At 33.6% G+C, this 27,957-nt stretch overlaps 1 protein-coding gene across 1 annotated transcript; it reads left to right on the top strand.

Annotated features, from left to right (window-relative positions):
- Positions 1–27,901, top strand: LOC139515302 (cartilage matrix protein-like). Its single transcript, XM_071304869.1, has 12 exons — positions 1–186; positions 839–1,399; positions 1,632–1,766; positions 3,150–3,263; positions 4,397–4,427; positions 12,063–12,163; positions 13,072–13,164; positions 17,010–17,570; positions 24,028–24,141; positions 25,989–26,084; positions 27,121–27,234; positions 27,803–27,901. Exons 1-12 carry the CDS (start codon positions 123–125, stop codon positions 27,835–27,837), a joined length of 2,019 nt encoding a protein of 672 aa, XP_071160970.1. The 5' UTR covers positions 1–122; the 3' UTR covers positions 27,838–27,901.
- The last annotated feature ends 56 nt before the right edge of the window (positions 27,902–27,957 follow it).

Here is a 27,957-nt window from a genome sequence, read left to right on the forward strand (position 1 = left end):
GCATCGGAAACTTTCTAATTTTCATGCCTTCGACCTCAGTACACCTATACATGTTGTAATCAACACAGATTATTGCTCGAATAACTAGGTCATTTCTGTTGAGATAAAAGTTCCCATCTAAAATGGACGGAAAATTGTGTATTTTGGTATTTCTATTGTTACTTTGTTTTAGCTCCTGCATGTGTGGTGAGTATATTTTGAAATGGATGATGAAAGTTAAGACTGAAGATTGTTAAAAATCTAAATAGTCATCTTTGTAGATCTTGAGTTTCCTCGGTTTATTAAAAGGGTGGCCGCCGAATTCTTTCCCACTAAATTGACCAAAGCTCTTTAAGTTGTTTAAGGAAGTCAACATTAACCCGAAGATTATACTGTTGACCAAAGCCGAAGACTGACGAAACAGCTCAGTATAAGTTCTAATGTTCAACAGTCTTTGACCGAGCATAAAGTCAGTCAGTTGTCTCATACCACCATCCTATCAACTGTGTTTCTTATTTGTTTATCTGAAATCATACAAAAAGCATCTGTTGACAATGCAGAAATAGCTATAGTTTATAACACTTTGCATACGGATTCTAGCTCTTCAAGTCAGCTCTTGCACTTAAGGTAAGGAAGTTTTAAGTCAAAACAATTATTTCATTGAAATACTTCAATGCGTTTCGAACCAATTAAAAAAAGTTACGAACACAAAAACACAAATGAATAAAGACAACGGTAGTATACCGCTGTTCGAATAACAACGTTGTTATCTTTTTTAGTGGGCGTCGTTTTTTGGTATGATTTATATTTTATGCTATTATGAAAACTGACGAAATCACGTACCATTTGTACATTTCAGCTTGTCATAACAAGGTAGATTTGGTGTTTCTTGTTGATTCGTCAGGTTCTGTTGGATCGACCAATTTCAACAAAGTGAAGAATTTTGTTGCAAGTTCCTTAAACAAGTTTCACATAGGAAATAGAAGTACACTCGTCAGCGTCGTGACATTTTCATCTAAAACGCATGAAGAGTTTAAATTGAACTCTTTCCATCATAAGTTGCCAATGGTAAATGCTATTCATGGAATTAGATATGACGCTGGTACTACACATACCGGTGATGCCCTTAGATTTGTTGGCAGCCATATTTTTCAACCTTCCTCTGGAGATAGAATCGATGCAAGAAACATACTTGTGGTTATCACAGATGGACAATCCAATAACCATGTAGCCACTATTGCACAAGCCAATCATTTAAAGCACAATAATATACTGATCATATCAGTTGGAATCGGCAGAGGCATTTCTAAATCTGAACTTGACGGCATGGCGTCCGGTTCGTCATACGTTCTACATGTTGAAGATTTCGATGCATTAAGACATATTTACGATACAATCCACTCAATTGCTTGCGTACCGGGTAAGACTTACGTTACGTTATTCATTCTTAGATCAGAAATTTAAAGATAAAGAAAATATAATGCATAAACTTTTCGCAAGTGTCGATCTTTTGAAGTTACATTATAACTTAACGCCTACTTTACTATTTTTTTAAAGTTAAGCACAGTCGAGTCGAGATTATAAAAAGTAACACACTTTCTTAAAATGTTTTATACTTTCATATTAACCGTTTCTTCTCCTTTGTTTTCAAGTAACCACAATACATCATACTTTAAAACAAACAACAACTAAAACAGCTGCCCCAACAACAACAACCGTCCCGACAACAACAACTACTACAGCTGCCTCAACTACAACAGATGCCCCAACGACAACAACGACAACAAGTAAGTTGCGGTTAATAATAAATTGTATATTATAATTATCATTTGCTGTTATCGGAATTAGCAGAGGAATCGAGTCATTTCTGTGTCAACATTAATTATGCTATGAATTTCTTAAACACTCCTTTAGTAATTTTTTCTCTTTTCCTGTCCCCACAAGGATACAAGCCCATCTGGTTGCAGTACACAATAAAAAGGTCAGACTATAAACTGATCTGTAAAAGTACTATAGTATTACTCTGATGAGAAAATTGGAAGGAAGTTAAGGGTTAAATCCGTTATTTTCAATTTAAGTGAAACAACACTACTTAATATTCTTATTAAATTATCGTAAATTGGTCATGTCACCAATTCACTTATTTTGGTGACTTTTATATAGACAATAATAGTGCATTGACTTGACATATCAACGATATAAGGATGAGGCTTTGAAACGGGGAAATGCGAGGCTGTTCTGAGCATTTTCCCCGTTTCGGGCCGAATCCTTATATCGTTGATATGTCAAGTCAATGCACTATTATTGTCTTTATACTGCAATCTAAAAAAACATTTTCAATTGTTGTTTATTGTGTTAATGTTATTTATTTGATTTAAATATTGGGAAAAATCCCCCTTTAAAAAGGCCTCATATCACACAGACGGAGAAATATAAAACACGATGAAATGTACATCATTACCACAATCAATGATGAACGAATTCGTTGCAGACTAAAATATCATCAATAAACATAAAACATAATGATTTATAGGTTGCAAACAAAAAAATATTAATAAGTGAAATATGGTTTCCCAAAAATTGCAAAAGAAACAAGTTTGAGTCGTTAAACGCATCGTTGTTTACATTGGAAAAAAGAACATGTTGAAGAGGTCGTATGAATAATTAAATATAATTTCGACAATTTCTATTTAAATATTCATGAGGAAAAGTGATATCAGGTCAGTGACCGTATATGGCATAGAAATATACAGTCAACGCATTTTGACTGCTCAAATAGAACGAGTGCAGTATAAATAAAAATGCAACGGAGTTTGAAATTTGTTTATCTACATTATGTATTTCAGCTGAGAAGAACGAAACTTATATAAAGCAATAATTCATTTAAGTTTTTGAAATACTCAGGCTGTTTTACCTCAGGAATAGATAACCTAAGCTGTATTTGGCAAAATATTTAGGAATTTTTCGTCCTCAATGTGCTTCAACTTTTTTCTTTATTTGACTTTTTTAAGTTATTTTTATTCAAGTATTACTAACAAGTCTTTTGTATACGAGATGCGCGTCTAGCGTTAATACAAAATTTCATTCCTGTTATCTATGATGAGTGTATTCACTTGGCTTTGAATCCAAAATAGATATATTACTACTATCAGGATATTTTATCCTTTTAGGACCTTGCAATGATGTCATATCGAATTGTAAGCAGTATGGTGCAACAGTGTGTGAAGGAACTTACAAACTATGGGCATCCAGAAATTGTGCATATTATTGTAACTTATGTAATGGTAATTATTGTCACAAGTACGTGCTGCACACGAAACGTGTACCTATATTGGGTTTATATATGTTCGCAAAAATTAAAACATCATACATTGTTATAAAAAACAATCAGCAAATAAAAACATCAAGTGCTATTATACAGACGACCGACTCTTGTAAGGGTTTAACTATCTAACAGTTTTTATCCGTTCGTTTGATGTTTTGGAAATTTTGATTTTAAAACTTGATTCCAGATTTTTCATTTAGAATTTTCCTCGATGTTCGGCACTTTTGTTATCTTACTTTCTACTGGTCGAATGAAGACCAAAGTGACTACATTTCTATATCCCAGCCATCCTTAGGGTGATCAAAACAAGATACAAATATTGATAGCACATGTACAGCAGGAGTGCCCTGGTGCCGCTCATTTGAAATATATATCATAAACTATAGAATAGAAATTGTGAATGTGTCAAAGAGACAACAACCCGACCAAAAAGCAGAAAATAGCCTTAGACCACCAATGGGCCGTAAACACAGCGCGAAAATCCCACAGTGGAGGCAGACTTTAACCGGACCCTTAACAAAATATGTACAAGTTCAATGAAAATGGATGTCAATCCAACACAAAAATATGTAAATGACCTAAGATTAAAAAACATACAAGACTAACAAAGGCCAGAGGCTCTTGTTTTTAAGTCTGTAAATAATAATTTTAATCAACCTCTGTATATTTAGATCAAGGACTAACACCAATAACAAATGTAAGGAGTTAAAACATCATATAACAAAAGTGGTTATAAGTGTAAGTCCATGATTTGAAAAAGATCATTTGATGATGTAGATGATGTATATTGCTAAAAAAGAGGGACGTAAGATACCAAAGGGGTACAATTGGTTCCCATTGGAATGCCGACAGTTTGATAAAAAATATGTTTTCCAAAGTCTACAAATTTCAAACAAGTAAATGTCAATTTAAAATATATGATGTATTAATCTCCACCACATGTACTATTCATTGTATTGAAAAGTCGGGAAGCCTATATAAAGTCTCTTAAAAATTATCAGTAGTGTCCAAGTTTATTTTCTTATTTTCATTTTAGTTGGGTAAATTAAGATTAGCTGATTTTAACTAATTTTCATCATTTTCTTTTTTCAGCCGTACCAACACTATTGGCCATCATTGGAAAGTAGAGTATGACCGTAATATTAAAGTTTACAATTCAAGTATTTCATTCTTTATAGTTAAATCATATTAAAAGACAAACATTGAATCAGGGGGCCTATAAAAGCGCAACAAAGGACGAAATTACTAAACTCAGAAAGTACAAGAACGATTGATAATGTTAAAATGTACACAAAAGAAAACCTGAAATCTTTACAATTTTAAACAGATAGTACATAAAAAAAAAACACAAACATTTCACCAAAACATGTGGAATCATTTAGTGAGAATTTGTAAATGAAAATTATTTAGATATCTCACCTTTGAAATATCTTTCGACATACTTCTACATGTTAACACTGATACCATACATATATTGTAACATGTTCTTCCCTCTGAAGACAATTTAATCCTTTGACTTATAACTTTTTTTATCTGAGCGTCACTGATGAGTCTTATGTAGACGAAACGCTCGTCTGGTGTATCAAATTAAATTCCTGGTGCCTTTTATAACTATAATGATAGATTCATTAACACTGATACCATACATATATTTTAACATGTTCTTCCCTTTGAAGACAATCCTAACGGCTCATTTTTTCAATGTTCTATGCCATCCAACTTTATGTGAAAAACTTTTTGGCTTTAATGGTATGAAATTATAACCAGTGTTTAATTTAATTATTTTAGGGGCAATTACTCCTTAAAATATCATTGGACTATTTCGGACCAAATGTATCAAATATTCATCCTCACAATCAACAATTTGTTTCAGTTCTTATACATCTATATTCTATTGTTTAAGAATAGATGCCTTAAGAAAGATCAAAACTAAGATGATGAACTTGACCTTGGTCTTTATTTGGAAGATATGTTTAATCACCATATATTTGATGATTACATTATACAGTTTTACGAGTTAAACTAAGGCCTGTATCAAGTAAGGAATATGACAGTTGCTTAACATTCGTTTGATGTGTTTGATCCTTTGATTTTGCCATTTTATAAGGACATTTCCGATTAAGTTTTTTTTGTAATTTTACTTTATACCGCTTTACTTAAAAGGAAAGGGTTTATAACATTTTTTTGAATGTTACCGGACCAAAACTTTTCCTAACTTAAAAACAAACATTGTTTTAATCACTTTTTTTGTGTCGGAGGTGCGCAAAAAAAAAAACAGCTTAAGGGGGTTGGCGGGTCTAAATCATTTATATAGGATTTCTCTATATTTTTCTATAAATGAACTTTATCTTATAGTTAATAGAAAAATAAAATAAAAGTGGGGTCACCGTTCATTTGCGCTCACAATCTGCCTTCGAAAGAAGCATACATTTTTGTAAAGGTGGTTTTTTTCTGTTGAAGTAATAGGAGAAATAAAGGTAATATCGAAATAAAAAAAAGAAATTTATTACAGAAATCGCTAAAATTTTACAATAATTTAGTTTTAGTACAGCTTATATGGAAATTATATTAAAAAAGATAGGTCACCGATAAGTTGAAAAAGATATTTCAATTTTAGAGCCAAAAAATGGCATTTTTTCCACCAAAGGGAGATAATTTGGAACTTTTTCAATGATGTATACATTTTGAAAGTCATCTGGGGCCAACACAAATTGATTGTTTTGAATGATTTTTGTACCATATGATAAAGTAACAACTACAAAAGGAAATAAATAAAATTTGTAATGAAAAACAAATGTTTGATTTTTTTCTGAAATTTTTATACCCTCGAACCTCCTTAAGGGAAGATTGGTTTTACAAGGAAAAGTGTTGGGTTACAGGCTGTGAGTTTTAGAATCGCAATAAGTGTTCGGTATCTTAAAATCAAAATTGCACTGTCATAATTCCGAAAAAATATGGTGCAAGAAAAGATGATAGTAGATAAAAAAAAATAGACAAAAATCAAAAGATCTTTCATCAGAAGTGACAACCATTTAATAATTCTAATAAACAACTAATTCATCTCTTACTGGCATGCACATCCCGAGTATGGCTCGAGTCACTGATGATAGTTATCAAAGGTACCAGGATTATAATTTAGTACGCCAGACGCGCGTTTCGTCTTCATAAGACTCATCATTGACGCTCATATCAAAATACTTATAAAGCCAAACAAGTACAAAGTTGAAGAGCAATGAGGATCCAAAATACAAAAAAGTGATGCCAAATACAGCTAAGGTAAGCTATGCCTGGGATAAGAAAATTCTTATTTTTTCGAAAAATTCAGAGTTTTGTAAACAGGAAATTTATGTCAATGACCTCATTATTGATATTTACGTCAACACCGAAATTAGAGTCTTTTGTAGACGAAACGCGCGTCTGGCGTATATACAAAGTTTAATCCAAATATCTATGATGAGTTTATGATAGCGCACAATAGGAATAAGACACAATAAGGAATAATATCGACTAGGGCTCAATTTGGACAAGGATACAATAAGAAATAGGACACAATCGGTAAGAACCCTACAAGCAATATGAAAAATGTCAATACTTGACCCGTAAAAATTGCAAAATTTGTTAATTTTTCAAGTCTATCAAATGAATGTTAATTTTATCACTTTATGATAAGCTTGATATAATCTGGGTCCGTAGGTGCAGAATTTTTATGATATCCCTATTAAAGAGGGACAAAAAGATACCAGAGGGCATTCAAACTCATAAATAAAAAGTACACTGACAACGACATGGTTACAAAATAAAAAGACAAACAGTCAAACAATAGTACAAAACATAGAAAAATAAAGATTAAGCATCACGAAGCCAACCAAAAACTGGGGTGATATCAGGAGCTCAAGAAGGGTAGGCAGACCCTGCTCCTCATGTTGCACCCGTCTTGTTCCACATGTTATTAGAAACTCGGTAAATAGTCTAATTTGGTAGGTCACATATGTAAAAAGAGGATGGGATTGTACATTAGGACATCAGGAACATATCCGATATTTTCTGTGAAACTGATATTTCATAACGGTCAACCAACTCGTGATGGCGTCCTTAAAATTCACGAATGAGTGATTTCAACCTCCCCCTTTTTGAAACTCTTGGTTAAATAACCACCGTGTGAGCAACAACCCTCTATCAGAGAAACCATGGTAGGAAATACAAGTCCGGGAATATCGTATCAATTTGGAAATAATATATACTCCGTATTCAGGCGCTGCTGAAATGTTGCTACATAGAAATGGAAAGTTCAAAAGTTTTGTTTTCAACCGACATTCAGTTTCTCGATTAAGTCAAGATATGACGCAGCTTTTTGAATGGTTTTACACTAGTCATTTTTGATGTCCTTTATAGCTTAATGTTCGGTGTGAGCCAAGGCTCCAAATAGTTATCAAAGGTACCATGATTATAACTGAGTACACAAGACGCGCGTTTCGTCTACATAAGACTCATCAGTGACGCTCATGTCAAAATATTTATAAAGCCAAACAAGTACAAAGTTGAATAGCATTGAGGATCCAAAATTCCAAAAAGTTGTGCCAAATAGGTCTACGGTAATCTATGCCTGTGATAAGAAAATCCTTAGTTTTTCGAAAAATTCAAACGTTTTGTAAACAGGAAATTAATAAAAATGACCACATTATTGATATTCATGTCAACACCGAAGTGTTGACTACTGGGCTGGTGATACCCTCGGGGACGAAACGTTCACCAGCAGTGGCATCGACCCAGTGGTGTAAATAGTTATCAAAGGTACCAGGATTATAATTGAGTACTCCAGACGCGCGTTTCGTTTACATAAGACTCATCAGTGACGCTCATGTCAAAATAATTATAAAGCCAAACAAGTACAAAGTTGAAGAGCATTGAGGATCCAAAATTCCAAAAAGTTGTGCCAAATAGGGTTACAGTAATCTATGCCTGGGATAAGAAAATCCTTAGTTTTTCGAAAAATTCAAACGTTTTGTAAACAGGAAATTAATAAAAATGACCACATTATTGATATTCATGTAAACACCGAAGTGTTGACTACTGGGCTGGTGATGGGGAGTTGTCTCATTGGCACTCATACCACGTCTTCGTATATCTATCATCTATTTTGGTCCTCAATGCTCTTCAACTTCGTGCTTTAATTGACCTTCTTTAATTACTGATTTTATTCAGGCGACACTGACGAGTCTTTAACACGTGTCAAGTGATAAAAATTTGTGAAAAAAGGCCTGGCATCTATCATGAGTTCATTATCAGATTTATAATATTGAAATTAAGATCGAAGGGGAAGGGGGTGAGAAGTTGTGCTAGTATCATTTTCGTATATGAGAGCAAACCTGAGAATCCTACAATTTTCATAAAAAAATGCAAATCCGTCCTTCTCTCGCCGTTGGTATATATGAACATAAAAAATGATATTATCCAATATTTATACTTGGTAAGGGACCGTTCAATATTTATCAGATGGATGGGCCGGTGCAAAATGGGGCGGGGCAAGCACTTTTTTTGTGGAAATATTTAGATGGGCAAGAACTTTTTTTAAATATTTAGTAGATGGGCCACATTCCCCATTTCCATTCTCAATTTTACAATGGTGTCAAAAGATTTTATTCGTAAGTATACAGTGTATATGTTGTTGATAACTGGTTTTGTAGTTTTTATCATACCTATTATCGCTTCTTTTTTTTCAGGTTTATCAGAATAAATATCAGTATTTAATTGACGTTTTCTAAGTCAGGAATATGAGAGTTGTTATCCATTCGTTTGGTGTGTTTGAGCTTTTGATTTTGCCATTTGATTAGGGACTTTCCGCGGAGTTTTACGTTTTACCGCTATACATAATTAAAATGAGTCACTTTCATTCGCAACATTCTATTTCAATTCTCTTTTGTTCAATTTTCATATGAAATTATGTAATCGTGAAATATCAATCAAACATTGAAAAGAGAACAGCATTTTTTACAGAGAGTCGTAAAAATAAAACACAATATCTTCTTAACTAGTTTGTAGAGGGATAAAAAGAAATATTTCAGTAAAGTTTTATGGGATTCGAAGTGAGGAGAAAACTAGCAGACGTATGTATTTTCAAAATAATTAACGAAAATCAATAAGTGACGACCGCTTAATTACAGGCTCCTTACTTGATGTAAGCTCACATAGAATATCCAAACAATGAGCCCAAAACAATTATTAACCAACAATGTGTATTTGACTTCATCCAATGAATTGTTTTGCAAAACAATTTGGATTTCGATTTGAATACATTAAAGATTAATTGTTACGTTCAGAAGCTAGCTAAAGCTGATACATTATGATAAATTAATGAAGCTGTTAAATTTGATATTTGCCTTTTTGTGCTTCCTTGTTATATATTTGTTTGATTTTAAAGTGATCATTATTAGGCAACAACCATTTTCTTATCTGGTGGTGGGCTGGGATTTTCATTTTTTTTCAGAACCTTTTTTAGATAAAATATTTTTGTTCTTATGAGAAGGATGTTGCCTTATGTTGACTGCTGTACCCCTATTTTTGATATTTTTACCTATTGTAAAAAATAGATATAGGAAGATGTGGTGTGAGTGCCAATGAGACAACTCTCCATACAAATAACAATTTAAAAAGTAAACCATTATAGGTTAAAGTACGGCCTTCAACACGGAGCCTTGGCTCACACCGAACAACAAGCTATAAAGGGCTCCAAAATTACTAGTGTAAAACCATTCAAACGGGAAAACCAACGGTCTAATCTATATAAACAAAACGAGAAACACGTATGTATTACATAAACAAACGACAACTACTGTACATCAGATTCCTGACTTAGGACAGGTGCAAACATTTGCAGCGGTGTCTGTTTGTTTTGTTCACGCACCATTGTCAATATAATGGAAATTGATGCGACTATCATACAAGTGAGAGATTTAGCTAGCTATTAATCCAGGTTCAATTCACCATTTTCTACATAAGAAAATGCCTGTACCAAGTCAGTAGTATGACAGCTGTTATCCGTTCGTTTGATGTGTTTGAGCGTTTTGCCATTTGATAATTGACTTTCCGTTTTGATTTTTCTTTTTAAAGTGGTGGTAACTATAGAGAAATACCACTATGTGTTTGAGCGTTTTGCCATTTGATAATTGACTTTCCGTTTTGATTTTTCTTTTTTAAGTGGTGGTAACTATAACTACATTGAAAAAAAGAATAGCAACTATAGTTCAATAAAATATTATCTAATCATAAAATCATGGACCTTATCCGTTGATATTTTTGAATATTAGACATAATTTTCATTGACAAAAAAAAATTATGAAGTGTCTGCATAGTCTCAATTTTTTATTAGAAAATATTGCTAACAGAAATTAGAAAGCTAACCAGCAACTTTTTTTTCAATTCCAACTTCCCATACGCTGAAAGATAGATAAACCGATTTCTTCTTTTAATTTTTGTACATTAATTTCATTGTTTGAGTTCATGTAACGTATAAATACGTGGTTTAAATTTATTTCAAAAGTTTAGTTTCAACAAGTGTTTTCCATGTCAAATCTTTGCCTTGAAAAATCTCAAAATGAAATTTTTTTAACAGATTTATAAACAAACATTACTAGTAGATGCATTTAAATACATTCAAAAGGATCCATGTTTGTAACTTATGCTATATTTTTTCAGACTATACCCTTGAATTAAACAAAAGTATAAATATGTCATTTAATTTTGAAATAACCAAACAGTTCTTTTAGAATCAGTTCATAGAATGGCTTTATATTATTACAACAGGTTGGTCCTTTCATTTTTAAAAAGAAACATTCCCTCTCAAAAAAGAAAAGTAGTAAAATTAGTATTGATTAAGTTGTGACTAGCGGGTTTAAAAAAAATGAGTTCATCATGCCAGTTAGACAGTCTTGTGAATTCAGCGATCCTGATGAAGGTAAAGATAGGAAAGCGTCTGAATGTATACAATTTATAAAGTGTTGTTTTGGTTGGTATTTTTGTATTGTCAAAGAGGTGTATGACATGGCATATTGAATACAAACTGAAAAAATTATGGAACAAAATGAAAGAGATAATTCTAGTCCCTTAAAGCTGAATGTTTGAAGGCCAAAGGTTGAACAAAAACAGTTAAAGACATATATGACCAGAGAGGATCTAAGGATAATAGCCAATTTACCTGTGATTAGCAAACCAAAGAATTCAATAGTTAATCAAAACTTGCTTGCCCTTTGGAGAAAATGCGCTCACCATCAATTCTCAAATATCAATTTTGCTTGTAGTAATATGTACACTTGTTTTGCTTTTTATTTTTTATTAAAAAAAACACATAAAAAACAATGCCGAATCTTTTAAATTCATTATGACCTTTAATATACCTATATTATTATTCACAGGCCTATCTTACTGGCTAACGAATGAGCTTTTCTTTTAATCCGCTAGTCACAACTTAATCGATACCAATTTTTCTGCACGACATGATTTCAACAATAAGTTTTTCGAGCTCGTCGGTGAGGATCGATTCTAAATAGATGAAAAACCATAAGGTAAAACAGAAGAGCTGACAAATCGAAAACATAAACAGCTGAGGAAACAAATTTCTTGAAGAGATAATAAACTGAAAAGAGCTTAAATCATAGCCAAATCCAAACAAGGACTCATATATATTCCTTAATCTAAAATAATTTAAAACATTTATAATATCAAATTTCATTCCAACAATATCCATATGTTGTTGCCAGTACAGAAGGGGTGGCTACTGGGTAGCTGATCCCCTCAGGGATTCCACTAGCTGTGATATCGACCAAGTGGTATCAATGCACTCATCATGGAAACGAGGACACAGTGGTATTTATGACATAAACGGTACCATTTTTTTTAAACGCCAGATGCGCATCTTGACACTAAATGTTCTTCAATCCTGCTCTAGCTAAAATAAATGAAAACCTAAAACACAAAACAACCGTTCAAAATCTGGTAAATCAAGAACATTGAAAGATTGATGAAACCAAAAAGGTTAAAGAGATGATGGAACAAAAACCCAAAGTCAAGTCCTGACAAGGAACAATAACTAAAATTGTTTATATATACATTGAATTTTTTAGACACTAAGGTTTTAACTCCCTCACCTTGACCTTAAATGGAATTGGCTATTTTCATGTCCGTTTTTGTCATTTAACTGTGTCAGTTCTTATTTACCCTTGGCTTTCAAATGTTCGTCTTCCTGATGAAAGTTAATTCAGGAAAGCGATTCGGACGCAAAACATTTATAACGTATTGTTTTCATTTTGTAATAGAGTTTTAGGTAAAATACAAATACAGTAACTGTTGTTTAAGGTTGAAAATATCAAAAGTAGTAACTATATAGATATAGGAAGATGTGGTGTGAGTGCCAATGAGACAACTCTCCAGTATAGAAAGTAAGTAATAGGGGCAATGCGGTATGAGATACACTGACTGGGCTGTCGGTCCTATTGTGTGTACCTTATATTCACAAATTTAAGCGATATACTAAATGCGTAAGCATATTTCAGTGATTAAGGAGAGGGTCTATTATCAATTTGATCATATTTTATGGTAAAGCAAGACACATGGAGTGTATTCAATTACATTTCATAAGATCATATATATGTTGTAAGTGCTTGCTGATATCTTTGCATTTGTTTTATTTCTTTGAAAAGGCTTTTCACGATTAAGTCTGTCATTGAAATAGTGATAGTATAGTCAAGATATCATGATATATATGGGTCACTGAGATAAAGGGGTTAGATTATATTACAAAATGTTGAACTTGTTAAGTTATATTCTACTGTCTCTGTTAGTCTGTGATTTTAAGTTTATTGAATGTGGTATGTATTAATTACACTGCTGCTTTATCTTATATTGTGAGAAATTTTTTGCAGATCCATTTGTTTGCCATGAAGTGTGTAAGCCCGAGAACACAGTTATTTCCTAGTGTATTTCTTTTAGATAATAAATTCAAATTAAAAACAATCTCTCCATCTTTATCTCAAAACGATGTTCACATTGTAGTGTACTACTATTGGGACAAGTAATACCAAACTATAGAAAAGTATACCAGTTTTAACTTAAATTGTGGACAATTCTATGTTAAGGGGGTCTAACATTCAGTTTCATAGCTTCAGACATACTACTTTTTGACCTTTTTATGCCCAATTTACGGCATTATGTTTTCTGGTCTGTGCGTCCGTTCGTCCGTTCGTCTGTCGCACTTCAGGTTAAAGTTTTTGGTCGAGATAGTTTTTGATGAAGTTGAAGTCAAATCAACTTGAAAATTTGTAAACATATTTCCTATGATATGATATTTCTAATTTTAATGCCAAATTAGAGATTTTATCCCATTTTCACGGTCCACTGAACATACAACATCATGTCTACAATAAATTGACGTAATAATAAACAGTTTATAAAACAAATCACACAGCTAACAATTGAACAATCCAAAAAGTATCTGGGGTTAACTCATTGTGTTTTAATGGCTTGTTTTAGGTTATGAGATTGCAGAATTTACTGAACCGAAATACAAATACATGGCAAAAACAAAACTAGCAACCATGTACAAAACACTACATAGAAAACTTAAGAAAGACCAATTCAAACCAAATGCCCGGACAAGATAAACTGATTCCTTTGATGGAACCCGTCACATCTCAATTGTAAAAAGACATATTCAATGATTTCAAAATGTGGAAAAGACGATTATATTGTGTCAATTAAATTATAATGGCGGTCTGACATTTTTGATTTTACGACTTCAAATATAATTATTTCAAAACCCTTGTTTCAAACATTTCTTCGTAAAGAGCAACCTCTTTTCATGGAAATTATGGCAGAAAACGGAAGTCTTTGTATATATTGTCGTCTGTGAGATAATATCTTATTCTAGTTGAAATTGGGAAAGTTCAATTCGTCTGATTTGTCGTAAAGTTCAGGTTGCACTTTTTAATTACAGCTGTTCTCAAACCACTTCTCTTTTGGTGAGAAATAGAATATTCATAGATTATTAATTTTGTTTACATACTGGTTCCCAGGTCTGATCTGTAGGCTGCATCTCATAGAGACATAACTTGAGAATGTTACCAGTAAATATACATCTGAATATTGTTTATTTTGAAAGATGTGGTAACCCCACAGTCGAAGTTGGGGTAGTTAAGAAATTTAGTGTTAGTTTAAACTCTTAGAAGTTCAAGGCATATAAACGTTGAAAATATACCGCACAGACCTATATTTTGACCTTTGAAAAAAATAGTAGTGCATATGAACTTTCCATTCTAGAATATGATTGTTTTCAAAACTTCCTAGTAAAAGTGGTACAGTTTTAGCCGTAAAGGGAGTTCCTATAGGAAAATGCATTGTCAATATTTACAGAAATGCAACCTTCAGGGTTTATTTGATTAAAAATGTTTAATTTTTTCCGAGAAAGAACGTTATTTATGTAGCAGAACGTGAAGTTGAAGAATATAACTGGTTGCTATAGACGCCCCTGTATGTAGTCTACATTAAACGAATGAAAGTAAATAGTACAAGACAACTAAAAGAGATCTTGACATATGATTACTGCTGTTCTTTTCCTTTTTTGTTTCCCTGTTTTAAAAAAACACTTTCACCAATAGATACAATAAGATTTAAATAAAAATACTGTCAGTTTAACACGGCTGGTAATCTACACACGCAGAACATTTGGTTCTGCAATGAAAACCGTGAGAGGATTTTCCGGTTGTGCTTAAGTGGAGTAATTGTCACCGCTTCAAAAGGTATGTACATTTCTAAATCTCAATTTTCTTATTCAACTGATTAAAATATTAAAAATCAGAGAATGCTATGCTGTGGTGAATACTTTAACGAAGAAATACATGTAAAATTCACTGTGGTACGTAGAGTTGAACTCTTACAAAATCAGTTGCCCCACGAGATATTGCTTAAAAAAGTGACATTTCAATTTTGAAATGGTTCTATTTACAGACCTACAAGTTCAAATTTAGTTTTTTTTAGGGCAATGGGTATGCATGTTGTTTTTGGCGGCGTGAACGCTGTCCGGTGTTGATAGACGTCTTCATAATTCCAAAAACTACATTTTTTTCATTAAGTCATGCGTGAGGGGATCGGTTCTGATTGAAGACATCGTGTATGCGTGAGGGGAACTGCAAATTATATCTTTATATTCAAGCTATGAGTCGTTGAAACTTACCTAAATTAGGCTAGCTTGTTCATTAAAAAACACATAATAATTAATATGTGTGCTTAGAAAAATTTATGAGATTGAATTATCAAATAAATTGTGGGAACCTAGGTTTAATAATATGTTTCACGAAGAATAAAAACAAAAAATGTTGTCAACGATAACCAAAAATACTGCAGAGATGTTGGGGAGTATCTCATTCGTCTTGATTCGTCCTTTTCAAACCGCTCAACAATGTCCAAAAACAGTTCGAATGCAATATTGTTCAAAGGAAAACGTCCACTCTGTACTAAAATAAAATCAAAATTCTTTCCCTTTTCCCTACGTCTGAGAGTTTATCTAAAGCACTTTCAAAAACTTTATCTTCTTCCTCAATGTCTTCCATAAGGTCTTTCTCGTGGTCTACTACGTGGTCTTCTTCTATGACTTCGTCGTTGTCTAATACATGCTCTTCCTTATGGTCTTCCTCGAGGTTATCTTGGCTTTCATCGATGTTCGTGAATAATAAATTCTGTATATCTGCCTTTTTTGTTTCGAAAATTTCGTGATTTTGGGTGAACAGATTACGTCTAATATATATAGGTGTTGACGTTTTGATCGGCGATATACATTTCTTAAATATATGTGGTGATCTCTGTGACGTATATTTGACGACAGGACTAGTCCTCTTTTCCTTTTTCCTTGGAACAATGGCATTTTCTGAAATTGAACAAACAATTAATAGTTTGATTTCATTGAATCAGTGATCAGTTTACATCTATTAAAGTATAAGGATAAATCTGTGCTTTTTAATCAGCATTGATCACATTTATTGAGTCAACAAAAGTCACAAAGCCAAAGATTAAAGAAATGTGTGTCCTTCCCCTCACGCATTCACGATGTCCTCAATCAGAACCGATCCCCTCACGCATGACTTAATGAAAAAATGTAGTTTTTGGAATTATTAAGACGTCTATCAACACCGGACAGCGTACACGCCGCCAAAAACAACATTCATACCCATTGGCCGAAAAAAAAACTAAATGTGAATACTAGGTCTGTAAATAGAAACATTTCAAAATTGAAATGTCACTTATTTAGGCAATTTCTCGTGGGGCAACTGATTTTGTAAGAGTTCAACTCTACGTACAACAGTGAATGATACATGTATCTCTTCGTTAAAGTATTCACCACATCATAGCATTCTCTGATTTACAATATTTTGTTCAGTTGAATAAGAAAATTGAGATTTAGAAATGTACATACCTTTTGAAGCGGTGACAATTACTCCACTCAAGCACAACCGGAAAATCCTCTCACGGTTTTCATTGCAGAACCAAATGTTCTGCGTGTGTAGATTACCAGCCGTGTTTAAGGAAAAGTTATACTTTTTAAATAAGCTTGTTATTTCCACACGTAATTTGATTAACCATGAACCGTAGTGTTCAATGCTGATGAAATAAATGACTGATTTTTAATCATATCAATTAATTTGACTATTCATGCATATTTCAGCTTGTCATGACAAAGTAGACTTAGTTTATCTTGTCGATTCATCCGGGTCCGTTGGATCAATAAATTTCAATAAGGAAAAAGAATTCATCAACAATTCCCTTTCACAATTCGTTATTGGATATAATGATGCCCTTGTGGGTGTTGTTGCGTTTTCAACGGTTCCACATGAACAGTTTAAACTCAACGCATTTCTTGACAAACCTGCTTTAAAGTATGCAATTACAAAAATTCCATATTTGACTGGAAACACACACACAGCTGAGGCCATTAATTTCGTCAATAATCATATGTTTATACCTTCCGCTGGAGACAGACCAGATGCACAAAACATATTGGTGGTTCTCACAGATGGACGGTCAGGTGATCCTGCTAAAACACTTCAAGAGGCTAATCGACTTAAACAAAGGAACACTGTTATTATAGCTGTAGGAATAGGGTCTGGTGCTTCAAAATCCGAACTAAATGGCCTGGTGTCCAATCCTGCATATGTATTTTTTGTAAATGATTTTGATGCTTTGAAGCAAATTCATGATGCTGTCCATTCAGTAGCATGTAATCTTGGTAAGCATAATTTTATTTAAATAAAGATAGCTTGATTTTGAAACAATAGATTAATGATGATAATGTTAATAAAGATAGCATTAATAAAACTATAAAATATGTATATACATATATATCGGAGGGTCGTTGTATCTGACACAAATTAAGGCTTAGAAAATAAGCACGTCTGTTTGCAATGATACTTGTATTGGAACTCTGAATAGCTAACGTCACAACAATGGTTACGTCGTGTACAAAGAGAGCGGTAGCGGGAACACCTCATGTGTAATTCTTAACATTCTAGGGGCCCGTAAATGAATTTAAATACAATTAAATGAAAATAAATTATAAACATTTCACTTTGAATTACTGTCTCTGATAAATATAAAACTTTGAATATCTTTAACTGTCTTTGATAATGATCACGAATCAAATAAAATTATTTCAGTCTGTAATAAGGCACGATCAGTTAACAGTCCATAAAATTATACGATAGTCTCATTTGGTCCACATTTTTATCTTTTCTTTTGCATCGGCCTTCGGTCCTCCTGCGGGCAGTATTTCTTCACGGTCCTATATATTCTTCAGTTGTTAGTTCTAGCGGATATAATATAGCGGTTCCTTTTTAAGTCTTTTAATAACATTTTCTTTTCTCCATTTTGAAATCTCTTTGTTCACTGGTAAAGGTGTGTGATCATCTTTCCGGGATAAAGTATCGAAATGTCTGTTGTCATTGTTACTTATACATGTCTTCTGATATGAATCGAATACTTTCTTCTCGTCAATATGTTCAATACCAAATGATTCTGTCTTCCATAACTTCTCCGGGTTGCATTCTTATGTCTTTTGTGATATTCTTACATTCATTGTAGATGTGTGCTGGTTATTGTAGCTTGATGTACCGTGAATTGGTCCTGATAATAAATATCCAATTCTTGATTTCACGGCAGTAGGTCCCTTGCCTCTAATGACATGGTTTTCTACAATTGACCAATACTAGTCGGCTCCTACGAGTACTGAGACTTGAAAATTGTCGTTCGCGTTAACTGGATGTGCGAGTTTTATCCCGGATAAGTACAATAATTTAGCAGCTTTGCGGATGTAAGTTTTGAGCGGTGCGGCGATTTCTGGTACGAACAACACTCTGATCGGCAGTTGTCCTTCATCAGTAAGCAAATAAATAATTCTAGTTTTTAAGTTTCTAATTCTTGTACTTTCTGCACTGTCCCCAAATCCGGATAAGTTTAAAGTCTCTGTGCCAGTTATTGATAACTGTAATTTAGCGGCTAGGTCTTCTGTGACGACCTATGTGCTCCTTCATCAAAAAGAATGTTGGCATCTGAACAGTATCGTCCCGATCTTACAGGATTAATTGCAGTTTTGAGCAAAACATTTGTGGTTGCCTGTGAATGTAAAATTGTGTCCGGTTCTTTCGCGTTGTTTTGTATGGTACTTACGTTTACACTGTCTATATTATCATTTTGTGTATTCTCTTTACATAAACTCGTGTGATGACGCTTGTCATATTTTATGCATGATTTGAGTGACTTACAATCAACCAAATTGTGATGTCCCAAACAGTTGAAACATAGGCGGTCTCTTTTTACTATTGACATGCGGTCTTTATTTTCAGTAACTTTGGTACAATTTACCGAGGCATGTGATTCTTTACAAAATACGCATGACTTTATGTGCATTTGTCTGCTGGCTTGCTTGTTTTGTGTGTACTTTTGTACTGGTGTTAAATGCTGCAGTAGCGGTATGAGTTTCCGTAAAATCAGCGGATTTGCCTTCCTCCATAATATTGAGTTCGTGAAATATCACTTGTCGTAGGTCTGATAATTGCCAACTGGTCGAACCATGGTGTCTTGTTAAATTTATGCGTACTTCTCCCGGTAACTTTTTCAATATGATAGGGACCATAGGTATCCTCTGTCTGACCAAGGGATTCCAAACCACGTGCATATGTTTCTATTTTGTCATAATAATTACGTAAGCTTTGTATGGTATTCTTAGGTGACGTTATTTCAAGTAATGCATTCATGTACTTTTGTGTGATTTTATGAACTTGCCCGTACCTCTGTTGTAATAACGAAACTGCTCTTTCGTAATTTAAGTTTGTAAGCGCAAAGCCATTTACGGTTTGGAATGCTTCATCATGCAACTATGACTTCAAGTAATTGAACCTCTGGACGTTACTCAGTTTTGGATTTGTATGTACGACTGCTTCATACGAGTCCCAAAAGGACTGCCATTGTAGAATGTCGCCATCAAAAGTTGGTAGGTTGAGTTTATGGAGCTTATTGTACTCGCTAGCAATTGATGAATATGAGCGAAAATCTGAACGGAAATGTGTATTGTGCTGATTTTCTGTGCTTAAGAGATTACTACATGTAGGATCTGACGGCGGAACGTCGCTTCTAGAATTTGTAAAGCTTGTTGCATTTGTATTTAGCGTTGATGTTTGTACTTTGATATATTTTGCTATTTGACGTAGTTTTGTTTCTAAATTAATGGAATACTCATCTGAATCGACGATTTCTGTTTCAATGTCCTCTTGATCCAAATCCTGAATTATTTCCTCATCTATTTTCCTTAACAATTCTTGCTTCCTTTTCAAAGTGTCTAAAATGTTCGAAAGTTCATCAGAATCAACAGCTTCTGTTCCGTTCTCCCGAATTTCGTCGAATTTCTTGAATATTCTTGAAACGGCGCTTCTATGTCCTGCCATATCGACTTCAGCTTCAAATTCACTTGGCACCTGAAAGATCGGAGCAAGACTTGATGGTTCAGATAGTAATTTAATAATGGCTGACAAATATACAATTGGTATCGCTGTAGCGACGTTACGTAACAAGTTATTGTTCCGAAGGTTTGTGCGTGACGTTCCCGGAATAATCACAGATATTACATTCCTCCTTAACTTTGAATTAGAAAATGACTTTATAAATGTAAATTAAAATGTGTAAAAATAAAGTTTGTTTACATTAATTAAATTATCACAGTCTCTGTATTGTTCACTAATGTTTTTGTAATAAATAAAATATAGATGTTCACTTTCTCAATTTGTATAAATTATAATAGTCTCCCTAATGTTCACTAAATTGTATCGGTCTCCTGGTTCTTCTGCTTTATGTTTCAGTCCTGGTTTCCTGACTTTTCCAAAGTTCTCTTTATCCGCCCCCTCCCGCGCCTGTCTTGCGGGGGGCCCATAATTTTGTATGTCCACTGCCCCCTCCCGCGCATGTCTTGCGGGGGGCCATTTTCCTCATCTTCCTGTTTCTGTTTTCAGCATACCCTTTGATTTTCTCGTTGCATTGTCTGTCTCTTTCATTTATCTCCTCATATAAGTTTGAGTGATATCTTCTATTAATCTCCTGCTTAGCAGTTTTAGTGTTTTTCTTTTTTAATTTTGTTATTTGCTGTGTTTTGTTCATGGGTTTTCTAAATAAGTTCACTTCTGTATTTGCTATTTGGCGTCCTGGTGTGACTTGGTAGTGTTTAAATCCCTTATCAATAGCAAGTTTCTTAGAGTTGAAAGGTGGTCTATTGTCTGGTATTCTCAACTGGTTTTTCTTTACAAAAGAACCATCAGTTCTAATCTGTATCATCCCTAGCTCAATCAGAGTGGATTTGCTTAGTAAGGGTGGAGAATTGGTTTTTCCTTTTACCACAATGAATTTTGTCTCTGTGCCACATGTTTTGTTTCTTATGATAGTTTTAAATTCTCCCTTGATTGGTAATGAATTTTGCAGTGTGCTCAATTTGATTTTACTCTTTTCTAATACTGGATTGCCGTATGTTTTGCTCTGAAATTTTACAAATTGATTTTCATCCATTACATTTACATCAGCGCCACTATCAGGTTCCACCTTCACATCTACGTCGTCTATTCTTATTGTCACTGTTTTGTCCATGTCTCTACTGCCTTGTATGGTATTTACCTTTCGTATTTTCATTATATGTTTGGTCGTTCCTCCAAAATAATCTTCATCTTTATCATAATCTGATATATCTGTATTCGAATCTGTATCAATCGTGTCCTCCGATGTTTACTTTACACTTCTTCCTTCTCGTCTAAAATTGCCAGCTCTGTACTGCTGTTTTTTTTTCTTTTCCGTTCTGCATACTGATGCAAAATGATTATATTTCTCACAGTTTCTACATTGTTTACCATATGCAGGACATTTGTTTCCCTCACAATGTTCAAATCCACAATAACCACAATTAGACTTGGTTATATAATCCTGTGACCTATTATAGCTTGACCTGTTGCTTTGTATTTCATTTATGGAACTTGTACCTATGTCTCTGTGATCTCCTTTCATATCCTTCATCTGTAAACATGTGTCTTCCATCTGTCCTGCTTCTTCTACAAATTTATCTAAATTCCATCCTTTGCTTATAGCCCTCTTTATCAAATCCTGCTTTGTTATGGTTTGAATACAATGTTCCAATATTCTTTCGTCGCATGTAGCTTCAAACTCACACTCATGTGCCTTTTCTCTCAGTCTCATTACATATGTTACTGTGTATTCATCTCTAAATGGCTTCATTTTTAAAAATAAATACCGGGCATGATGTTTGTTTTTCTTTGGTAAGTAATATTTATTTGTTTTTAATCCTCGTCGCCATTGAAAGATCGGAGCAAGACTTGATGGTTCAGATAGTAATTTAATAATGGCTGACAAATATACAATTGGTATCGCTGTAGCGACGTTACGTAACAAGTAATTGTCCCGAAGGTTTGTGCGTGACGTTCCCGGAATAATCACAGATATTACAGCACCAATATCGTAGAGTGGTTGTATCTGACACAAATTAAGGCTTAGAAAATAAGCACGTCTGTTTGCAATGATACTTGTATTGGAACAACAACAATGGTGACGTCGTGTACATGGAGAGCGGTAGCGGGAACACCTCATGTGAAATTCTTAACAATGTATATTATATATGTACCCCTACAAAAGTTAAACTTTTGATTTTGACATTTGTTAATGGACTTTCCGTTTTTAATTTTCCTTGGAGTTCGGTATTTTTGATAATTTCCTTTTTTTATATATGTACCGCAATGACGGTTATCCCATATATACTCCTACAACGGTATGTCATTCTTTAATGTTCCCCTATACAACAATAATAACCATATATGTACTTCTACAACAGTATATCATAAATGTACTCCTACGAAGACATATCCTATATGCATCATTGATATACCGTTGTAGGTGTACATATACAACGGTATATTCTATGTGTACCCTTCAACGCTATATTTTGTATCAACCCCTACAACGGTATATCCTATATGTAACCCTACAATGGTATATCGTATATGAACCCCTACAACGGTATATCCTAAATGTTCCCCTATAACGATGTATCCAAATGGTGAAGTTAAAAGCATCCCTTTGTAAATCTTACGGACGCTATCGCGAGTTGGTTGACCGTTATGGAATATCCGTTTCACAAATGATATCGGATATTCGATTTATGTCGTAACTACGATCCCGTTCCCATTTTACGAATGTGACCAACCGAATTAGATTGTAAAACCGGGTTTGTTAATAACATGAGGAACACAATGGATATCACATGTGGAGCAGGATCTGCTTACCCTTCCGGAGCACCTGAGTTCATCCTCAGTATTTTGTGGGGTTCGTGTTGGTTAGTCTTTAGTTTTCTATGTTGTGTCTTGTGTGCTATTTTTTGTCTGTTTGTCTTTTTCCTTTTTTAGCCATGGTTTTAGCCGTGGCATTGTCAGTTTGTTTTTGATCTATAGGTTTGAATGTCCCTCTGGTATCTTTCGCCCTTCTCCTATATAAACCTCTACATCGGTAAATCCTGTATAGACACCTACAACGGTATACCCCAACCACGGTTTATCATATATTTACCCCATCAAATGTTAATCCTATATGTATTCCTACAACGGTTTATCATGTATGGCCCCTTGTGATTACGTTATAAACATATGTGGATTCTAGAATACTCTAAAGAATCAAGTCTGTCTTTTGAGAAATATTCACAAATATGTTGTCCATAAGACAAGTGCATTTTCAAAATATTAATTTAGTAAATGTTTTGTCAGAATCAAGTATTTTGCACGAAATACTTTACTGTTTGATAATGGTTTGTTTAATTAAGACAAGAATAAGATAACTGATAATACTGCCACGCAATCTGTAATTGAAACAACTGATGGTTTAACTACTAAAGGTTGACTAGTAGTTCTATAGCGTTACATAGAGATAATAATAAGAAGTGGTATGAGAACCAATGACACAACTATCCATCAAAGTCACAATGTGTAGAAAATAAACAATTATAAGTGAAAGTACAGTCTGTCAAACTAATGTGATTTTCTATATGCATCTTATTAAATTACATCTGTCTTTGTCATCATGTTTAAACAGTTGAATAATATTATCAAAATATTTTGATATATATATGTATATATATATATATCTAATCACAGGACCATGTGTGGATGGCGATCCAGACTGTAGCAGATACGGACCGATTACATTATGTACTACATACAAGGGATGGGCAGAGATCAATTGTGCACATTATTGTGGATTTTGTCAGGGTAAAATCCTGTTATCAATCAATCTAAACATCGATAAAGCTAGTTCAATTCTTTTTCCTTCTTCTCAACGTTAGTATACAACGATAACATTGATCCTTGTACCCAACAAACCGGATTTAAACGAATTTGAAATTAATTAAGGTATAACAAAACTAGAGGCTCTCAAGAGCCTGTGTCGCTCACCTGTTAATGTGTTTACTGATGTCGGCCATCTTCGTTGGTAGGCGGGGTCATTAGACACTTTTTTTTTAAATAGATACCCTAGTATTATGATTGTGGCCAAGTTTGGTTAAATTTGGCCAAGTCGTTTTAGAAAAGATTTTTATACAAGTTACAAAAATGACGAAAAGTTGTTCAATATTGACTATAAAGGGCAATAACTCCTTAAGGGGTCCTCTAACAATTTTGATCATGCTGACTTATTTGTAGATCTTACTTTGCTGAACATTATTGCTGTTTACAGTTTATCTCTATCTATAATAGTATTCAAGATAATAACCAAAAACTGCAAAATTTCCTTAAAATCACCAATTTTAGGGCAGCAACCCAACAACAGGTTGTCCGATTCAACTCAAAATTTGTGAGGGGATATATCTTATTCTGATGGACATTTAAATCTTGAAAGATTTGCCCTAAATGTCTTAGTTTCAAAGATATAAAGCAAAAACTGCATTTTACCACTATGTTCTAATTTTAGCCATGTCGGCCATTTTGTTTGGCAGGCTGGGTCATCGGACACATTTTTTAAACTATAAACCACAATGATAATTGTGGCCAAGTTTGGTTAAATTTGGCAAAGTAGTTTTGGAGAAGAAGATTTTTAGAAAAGTTACAAAAAATGACGAAAAGTTGTTAAAAATTGACTATAAAGGGCAATAACTCCTTAAGGGGTCAACTGACAATTTTGGTCATGTTGACTTATTTGTAGGTCTTACTTTGCTGAACATTATTGCTGTTCACAGTTTATCTCTATCTATAATAGTATTCAAGATAATAACCAAAATCTGCAAAATGTCCTTAAAATAACCATTTCACAGGCAGCAACCCAACAACAGGTTGTCCTATTCGTCTGAAAATTTCACGGCAGATAGATCTTGACCTGATCAACCATTTTACCCTTGTCAGATTTGCTCTAAATGCTTTGGTTTTTGAGTTATTAGCCAAAAACTGCATTTTACCCCTATGTTCTATTTTTAGCCATGGCGGCCATCTTGGTTGGCTTGACGGGTCACGCCACACATTTTTTAAACTAGATACCCCAAGGATGATTGTGGCCAAGTTTGGTAGAATTTGGCCCAGTAGTTTCAGAGGAGAAGATTTTTGTAAAAGTTTACGGACGACGGACGACGGACGACGGACGACAGACGACGGATGCAGGACGACGGACGACGGACGCCAAGTGATGAGAAAAGCTCACTTGACCTTTCAGGTCAGGTGAACTAAAAATGAAGGATAATTACCTATCACTTTACCCGGATTCTTTCACAATTTAAAAAAAATGAACGTAAAAGAGCTGAATCAAATACACCGAAAGCAACTAGCTGTTACCTATAGATTAATTCAGTATTTTGAGGCAAACTATTTGCAAAAATCTAAAGTGCAAAGATAAAGATAAAATTGCCTTAATACTAACAAAATTATAAAAACTATAAAACCAGAATAGCAGTAAATCAGTATCTATCAGTTGGCAGTATTCATTTCGACCAGTCTTAAAGCAATATAATAATCAATAACAGTACAACTAAATAATTTTAGAAATTCTTATAAATTATACATAGTATAAAACTTGTAAAAGAATGCTAAGGGTCCTTTTGATTACATTAATATCAATATTTTTATTTTTACAGTTAACACAGCAACAACTCATCGTCCTCCTCCAGTGACAACAATTTTAAAAACGTTACCTCCTCCTACAACAACAACAACAACAGCGACAACGACAAGTAGGTTACTAGTATGTTCTATTTAAAATGATAGATAAACAAATCTGACAGTGAACATTGTCTTACATCTCTTATATTCAAATGTATTTGATTTTTTAAAATGACAATGCTTACATCATACAATAGGCTGTCTGATGGATTACGTCTATCGGTTGATACGAAAAGCCAGTCCATTATCTCGTCATCACAATGTCACTAACAGAGGGGCGAAGGATTCCAGAGCGACATTCAAACTTATAAATCGAAAATATACTGACAACGCCGTGGCTGAAAAAGGAAGCAGAGAAACAGACAAACAATAGTACACAAAATACAACATAGAAAAATTAAGACTAATTAATACGTATCTCGGCGTGATCTCAGGTGCTCCGGAAGGATAAGCAGATCCTACTCCACATGTGGCACTCGTGGTGTTGCTTATGTTATTACAAACCCGGTTATAAGTCTTATTCGGTATGGCATATTCGTGAAAAAGGAACGGGGTTGTAGTTTCGTCATAAGGAATATATCCGCTCTTATCTGTGAAACGTTATTCTATAACGGTCAACCAACCACTAATTGAGGTATCTCAAGCATGGTTTCTACTATGGAAGAACATATAACTTTTAAATTTTCGAAATTCAAATATTCGTTTGTTATACGTTGGCAAATGAGAATTAATCAGTTGACCGCAACACCCTACCGAAGTGTAGGTTCTGTCATAGTTGAGTTTTAAGTAAACGAAACTACTGGTGTCTGGTGTATTGAGATAAAAATTTGATAGATTTTTCGAGTTTTGATAAAAACCCAAATTACAATATGACATTTGCTCTTGTACTATCACTTTTGTCACTTTCCTGTTCAGACACTTAAAAAATAATATAACAGATATAATTGTATGAAAATTATTAAATTGATCACAAGCTATTCATCTAGTCTAACTCCTTTTTTAGTTTCACTGATTTTTATCATATTTAACAAAAAGTGTTATCTTCGCAAAAGTGGAACCACGATTTGACTTTGTTTAAGTCTTATGAAATCACATGTTTGTTTATAGGTTCCTGTGTAGACGTAATACCAAACTGTAAACAATATGGTCCAACAGTGTGTTTAGGAACTTACAAACCATGGGCATCTAGAAACTGTGCATATTATTGCAAATTATGTTACGGTATAGTAAACAGTTTTTTTTTCTCTCTGATGTATATTCAAACAAACATTTAAAAGAAAAAATGAGTCTTCCAAATATTTATATGTTCAGATTCAGAAATGTTGTACTGCAAGTAAATAATGTCATGAAAGTAAGATCGAATGCATATTGTTTTACACAATGTCGTTATAAAAGGGATGGCATATAACTTGTGTTTTGTACAAAATGCAATGACCGAAATGAGAAAGATTGAATTGTATAAGTTTCAGCAGCAGAAGGTGTAGATATGTCGCATCGCACGACATACGTTTCAGTTGTTGTGTTAATTAAAACTAACAATATACAAGTTTAAGCACCCTTGTAAACAAAGTATTCTATAATGGTTTACTTTTTAAATTGTTATTTGTATGGAGAGTTGTCTCATTGGCACTCACACCACATCTTCCTATATCTATTCATTTATTTGTGAATTAGTTTTATAATAAATACTTATTGTATTATTTCTAAAACACACCAAGCTCTTTACAATTGAGTCAAATTATGTTTGAGTTAAACATTGAATTTATTTTTCAATATGTTATATTTGCAGCGCTGACCGCAGTAGTTCCAATTGTTGGAAAGTAGTAAAATATCGATTCTACATACAAAACAACGTGAATAAATTATGGAAATATATATAATTTATCAACATATTTGTCGTTATGATTGTTGACGCTTCAAATATAAAATGGCTTTATTATTTGT

Source organism: Mytilus edulis, chromosome 3, assembly GCF_963676685.1.
Source record: "Mytilus edulis chromosome 3, xbMytEdul2.2, whole genome shotgun sequence".
Lineage (NCBI taxonomy): Eukaryota > Metazoa > Mollusca > Bivalvia > Mytilida > Mytilidae > Mytilus > Mytilus edulis.